General features: G+C 54.7%; 1 protein-coding gene across 1 annotated transcript; it reads right to left on the reverse strand.

Moving 5' to 3' along the window:
- Positions 1–2572: 2572 nt before the first annotated feature.
- ZSWIM3 (zinc finger SWIM-type containing 3) lies at positions 2573–6408 on the reverse strand. The gene is made up of 2 exons (XM_081011152.1): positions 5759–6408; positions 2573–5479 (listed from the first exon to the last, which is right to left on the reverse strand). Exons 1-2 carry the CDS (start codon positions 5911–5913, stop codon positions 3415–3417), a joined length of 2220 nt encoding a protein of 739 aa, XP_080867278.1. The 5' UTR covers positions 5914–6408; the 3' UTR covers positions 2573–3414.
- Positions 6409–6558: the final 150 nt, after the last annotated feature.

The following is a 6558-nucleotide window of genomic DNA, read 5'->3' on the forward strand; positions in this document are numbered from 1 at the left end:
CCTGTTGCAACAGTTCATTGAATAAAGACCAGAGAGCCAAGACTCTGCGGGGGACCCCAGGACTCACCCCCCCAGGAGTCGAAGAGAAAGGAAGGAATGCTACTTACAGCCTGCCCATTTCCTTTTCACCTATGATCTTTTTCTTTTACTATTTATTCTTTCTTTGCTCTTTTTTCTTTTTTCTGATATCTTTCATTTCACTGCTTTATTGTGAATAGCATTTTATAGAAGTATAAATAACTGTAAATATGAAAAGAGACAAAATATTCTCTAATTTTTTCCCCTTGGTTAGGTGTCTTTTCTTTTTCTTTTGTATTTTCTTTTGTTGTGAATATGTATGTTTTCTAATTTGCAATTAATAAAAATATTATTGTAAAATAATAATAATAAATCAAATAAAAATAAAATAAATCAAATGAATCAAATAAAAGTCATAAATCAAATCAAAATCAAAATAACAAACCGGAAAAATAACAAACCAAACTCCTCTCCTAATTGCCACCAACTGCCGCCAACTCCTGTCTCTCTCCTCGCCTCACTGCTGACCCACAATGCCACCTGCAAGCGGTGGGCTTTTAGGGAAGCAAGAAAGGTCACAAAGGAGGGCGGGTCCTGGTCACCATGGCAACCCACCTGGCCCCTCCCAAGAGGGGGGGCTCCTCTCTCAGATCTCAGCTGGGCTGCATCTTCCTTTCGCCTCCTTCTTCCCCAAGGGAGACCACCCCCACATCCTTCCAGGCAGGCTAGGGGTCTCCATAGCGCAGGACTGGACCATCGGCTTGCCACGCAGGTCTCCAAGATGGCGGTGCGTGCAGATGCTGCAGCTGAGAGCTCCCTGGAGGGGAGTCAGGGTTTGTTAGGACAAATTATTTATTTTAAAATGGGGTATCAGAGTTTTTAGGGGGCTAACCAGGTTGGGATAGATGGGATGGCAGGCTTGTTGGTTTTTGAATGTCTGATGTAGATTTTTCAATTTCGTTGTTCTGTATGGGACAATGACAATAAAGATTATCGTATCGTAAGTGTGTGTGTGTCTCAGCAAACTCCAAAGAGTCTTCTGGTGCTCATGATCCTGAGCCAAACAGCCCTTCCTTTCAAGCAGCTCAGAGAAGGAGCTTCCTCACAGCCGTAGAGCAACAAAGCCGCTTCTGTGCGTGTCATTCTTCAGAGTCACGCCATGGACCCCCAGCACGAAGCTGCGATTTGCGGAGCACAATTTGGGCACCTCTGGCACGCACCAACTGGCAGTGGCTGTCCAGGATTTCAGACGGGTGTGGGGTGTGTGTGTTTGTCTCCCAGCTCTCTGTCTAGATACTGTGGGTTCCTTTGGGAGGGGTATAAATTAGAGAAGTAACACTGAACCAGCCTGGGCTCTGCCAACCATTTATAGCCCTTCGCCATTAAGGCGGAAATGTCCTGGAAGGTGTGCAGGGGAGGGCGACCAAGGTGGTCAAGGGTCTGGAAACCAAGCCTGATGAGGAACGGTTGAGGCAGTTGGGTGTGCTTAGGCTAGAGATGACTGAGGGGAGATGTGGTAGCCACCTTCAAAGGTCTCGAGGGCTGTCACGTGGAAGAGGGAGCACAATCGATTGGTATGAGGGGCAATCTCTAAAAGTCCAGGCGATGTTCAGAACTGAACTCCGAAGAAGGGCTGAACTGCTGCTGAGCAGAGAGGAAGGCTCTCAGCACAAGGTGTGAGGACAGTCTCCTCTATCACTTGCCTATTCTTCAGGCGTTCCTTTACGCCACTTGAGAAGAAGGGGTTATGTATTTCCCCACACCTCTGCTCGACATTGGGTGCCCCAACCACCTTCCCCTAGCAAACACAAGTGGAAACCCAAGGTGGGTGGGAGAAATATAGCTCTTAAAGGTGCAATTCAGAGCAGAGAAGCTGCGAGTGGGGAAAAGTATTGTGTACAACTACGCATTCTCATCCCCATCCCCCAAAACCTTTTCTATCATTCTGGCAAATCAAATGCCGCTGGGTTTGCACACAGTGAAGGGACCCCTGACCATTAGGTCCAGTCATGGCTAACTCTGGGGTTGCGACGCTCATCTTGGTTTATTGGCCAAGGGAGCCGGCGTACAGTTTCCAGGTCATGTGGCCAGCATGACTAAGCTGCTTCTGGCGAATCAGAGCAGCGCACGGAAACGCCGTTTACCTTCCCGCCGGAGCGGTACCTATTTATCTACTTGCACTTTGACATGCTTTCGAACTGCTAGGTTGGCAGGAGCAGGGACCAAGCAACGGGAGCTCACCCCATTGCAGGGATTTGCACCGCCGACCTTCTGATTGGCAAGTCCTAGGTTCTGTGGTTTAACCCACAGCGCAGTAGTTTAGGCCTTTAACTGGACTGTGAGTCTTAAATGAAAAGCCTTTGCTCTGTTGCACCAGCTTTCTGAACTAATTAGCTTCCCAAAAGGCATAGAGAGAAACAGTGCGCTTCACAAACCCACTTTGGGAGTTCTGCTCGGAGTATTGGCTTCAAAGATATCCTGGCCACGGTCTTTTGTTTTGCTTTTTAACAGCAAACAGAGAGGAGAGAATTGAAACACAAGGCAAACTGAAAAGTACGTTCAGGTACCAAAGGAGGACGGTCAGACTTTTATTTCCAACAATAAATTTGGTCTAAGTACATAGCAGCAAAACTAGTCCCTGCTGGGAGAGGCTTCAGGACACCAAAGAAAGCAACAACTCAGCATCACTTTTCCCTGCCGCTGAAGCCAGGCGGGGGGGCCCAGCCTCCACCCCAGAAGCATTACAGTAAAAATACAGCTAGAACCAAGACAGCAATTCTTTGCATGCATCAGGCCCAGAGAGTCACGTCACGTTGAAGCAGCCAAACACGACTATCCCTGGAAGGTGGGCTCTCCTTCCTCGGAGGTCTTCAGCAGAGGTTGGACGGCCATCTGCCCTGGAGCTGAGATTCCTGCATAGCAGGAGGTAGGAGGTGATGGCCCTCGGGATTCCTTCCAACTCTTAAAATGGCCTGCGTTAAAGAAGAAGAAAAAACAAGGGAGACGGCAACGAGGAAACAAGACGCAACAGTCAAGAGCAACTGACAAAGGTTTGGCAAGGAAGATGCCCTGGAGAAGGCCATCCGTGTAAAGGAGACCTTCTCTGATTGTCAAGCCTGCAGCCGTGGGCTGCAAAACCTGGAGAATGCGTGTGTGCGTCAGTCAGTCAACGGGGACCTTTGCAGCATACAGGTCAGGAGGAATGGTTGTGCCCACCACCTGCATGCCAAGTCCTCATAAAGAGCAGCCACCAAAGGAGGACCAGAGTAGAGTCTGCTTTCTTGTTGCAAAACTGAACAGCAATCCTGAGTTTCTTTAGCTGGGGAAAACCACAGTGGGCCTGGAACACAGTCAAGGTCGCCTCCAGTTGCTCACGACTCCACGCTGGCGTGGATTTCAAGCCAGGGAAGTCTGGACGTCTTCAACGGCTGGGCCGGGCATTCCTGAAGTCACCTCAACTTCTTCCATCTCTTCCTTTTTCACCCAGAGAAAGGGGAGGTCTCCTACGTTCAGGACATTGAGGGGCTTCTTCTCCGGCCCCTCCCCGCCCTGCAGCTCGCAACACTTAGTCCAGATGTTGACAATCATCTTGAGGGTGGAGGTGCGCTCCTCCAGCTCCTCCCCCTCGCTCTGCAGCAAGAGGTTCCCAAGTTCCTTGCTGAGAGACTGGATCTTGTCCCCCCGCTCCCCTGAGGCCGCCCCCACTGGCCCCAGCGGGCCTGCGGAGGGCTCTGTAAACTCGAGAAGGCTCTCCCCCAAGACGGAAAGGTGCTGGTATTCCTTCTGCCAGCGCTTGCCCACCATGGCTTCCCCCACCACCTCCCCGTTGGCCAGCAGCATGGACAAGATGTGGCGGCAGGGCAGCTGGTAGCGGCAGTGGAAGTAGCAGCTGCAGCTCTTGCCGTCCCTGCTGACCTGGTGCGTGTCCTCCAGCAGCTGCACTGTGGTCTTGTACCTGGCGCAGCTCAGGAGCTGGACGGACTTCTGCACCACGTCCCACTCGTTCAGACACAGCTGGTAGGCAACGTCCGTGCAGCTGTCCCGCAGGGCCGACAGCATGGTGGCAACAGGCTTGGCTGGGCTGTATTTGGTGAACTGCTTCGGAGGCTCCTCTGCTGCGTTCCCGGGCAATGGCTGCTGCTGCTGCTGCAAGGCGGTACTGGAGCTGCGTCTCACGGCGGGCCGGGCCAGGACTTTCAGCTCCTGCATGAGGCCGCTGCGGCTGTCCTCCGCCAGGCCCTGGGTCAGGTTCTCCAGGCCTTTGGTGTTGAAGCTGTCGGCGTACTCCACGAAGCGAAGGATGCTGGTCTCCAGCGACGGCTGGGTGCCGAAAAGCTGGGACAGCTTTTGAGCGACGAGGTCCAAGCTGTCGATGTAGGTGCTGCAGGAATGGAGGCCCTTTTTGGCGTGCATGTACCAGAGCATCTCGCAGGAGAACCAGTTAGTCCGCAGGTACTTGTACAAGTCCTGGTCCACCACGTGCCTCACCTGCTGGGACAACGCGTCCAGGTTCGAGGTGGAGGTGGAGAAGACAGCGTCCTTCAGGGCCAGCTTGAAGTTGTACTTGAAGGAGAAAGACGCGTGGGACTCCTTCAGCTTCTTCTCCAGGAGCCGCACGGTGTGGTAGACAGAGAGGAGGACCTGTGCCGAAGGGAAGAGCTCCTGCAAACTGGCCCGGTGGAGGAAGGACATGTCCATGAAGACCACCTTGACCTTCTGCCACTCAGGGTTGAACTCCTTGAACACGGAGAACATCTTCCGCGTGTTCTCCTGCGTGTCCTCCTTCAAGATGGCAAGGTGGACCAACTTCCCCACCCTCTCCTTGCTCTCCACGAGGAACGCATACAGGACGTGGCCCCTCTTGCTCTGGACCCGGTGTAGCAGAAGGCTCTCGGGGAACTTGACAAAGAGGCTCCTCATCTTGCTGGTCTGGAAGTTCAGCCTCTCCAGGTCCTGGTCGCTGCCAACGCTGATGGAGGCCAAGGAGCCCATGTCCACCCGCAGAAAGTTTTTCATCACTTCGGCGACTTGGAGGAAAGCAGAGTTGGAGGAGCCATCTTCCCCTGCCTGAGGAGGAACCTCGGCTTCCTTGCGAGGGGAAGGTGGGAGCAGCGGAGGCTCGTCAGAGTCCACTTCGACCTCCACGCTCACGTCGCTGTCCCTTTCACAGGCTTCTACCTCCGCTGGCTCCTCCCTGCGCAGCTTAGCTGGGGGGCTGCCGGGAGCTTTGCGGGGGCCAGGCAGCTTCGTCGCCATCCTGGTCCCAGGTGGGGCATTGGAGCTGACCAAGGAAGCCTTGGACTCTGTGTGGACGTGGTTGCCATTCAGCTCGCTGATCACCAGTCGGTCTATTTCCTCGTTGTATTGCAGGACGAAATACGCTGGGCACAAGCTGGCCTGCTGCTTCCTCTTCTTGCTGGAGTCTCTCGACCGGGAGCAGCCAAACTTCACCTGCATAAACCTGGCGAATGGAAGAGGAAAGGGGACATCAAGGGGGCGAAGCATTGCCCTGGCAGCCTAACTAATGGGATTAATCAGGAGAATCAGTGATATAATGCCACAGTTCCCTGAGACTATCATTCTAGGATTATTGTAGGTGATTAGCGGTAGAATAAACCTACTGGACCATCAGCCCAACCCCTCATAACCGCAGCAGAAGTCCCTCCAAAAGGTATCTTAGATGCGGCAATTCTAAAAACGGCACCCCCCCCTTTCCCGCCTGAAGCGCAGGCCTCCTTACGTGACGTCCTCGCGGATGTTGGTCCCGTTCTTGCGGTTGTGGAAGCGGATGGAGACGCAGCTCCTCAAGCCGTACTGGAGCCGGTTCTCCTCCTTGTAGGTGCTGAAGCACTCCCGGAAGTCCGCATAGTTCTTGAAGCAGGAGCCCAGCTCCATGGCTGCCCCGGGCAAAGGGTCAGGATGCTACCCAGAGGCCCGGAGGAGCATCCCTGCTCTCAGGATAACTGGGGTGTGGGGGGGTGGGGAGAAGGGAGCCCCCCCCCTCCCGAGGCCCCCTTCCCAACCCACCCAAAGGGAAGAATGGTTTCCGATGAGGAGGGGTTAACCCCTTCCTGCCTGGAAGCTCCCAAAGCCCGCCCAGTCCCACCCAAAGGGAATAAGGATTTCTCTCTTTTTCGTGTGGGGAGAGGGGAAATAATGGGGTTTTTTTGGGGGGGGGCTTAACCCCTTCCTGCCTGGCCTCCCTCTGCCGTGAGCGTGCGGCCCATTAACCCTTCCCGCGCCAGAGCCCCTCTCCCCTCCTCCCCTCTCCCGCCCGGGCGGCCCCCCGCTCCGCCCCGCTCTCTCTCCCCCTCCGGCTCCTTCCCTCCAGGCCGCCCTGCCGAAGGAGACCCGCTCGGCCCGCCGGCATCCCACAGGGGACGGAGCCCGCCCCTCGCCTGAGACCCACCAATCAGGGGCCGCGCCGCAGGATGGGCAGCCGCTCGGCCAACGGGGAGGCCACGAGACCAGGGAGGCGAGCGGATTGGCCAATCGCGAGGCAGGACCCGCCTCCGCCTCCGGAGAGGGAGCTTCCGCTTT

The sequence above is a fragment of the Podarcis pityusensis genome, assembly GCF_964106645.2.
Source record: "Podarcis pityusensis genome assembly, chromosome: 6".
Classification (NCBI taxonomy): Eukaryota; Metazoa; Chordata; class Lepidosauria; order Squamata; family Lacertidae; genus Podarcis; species Podarcis pityusensis.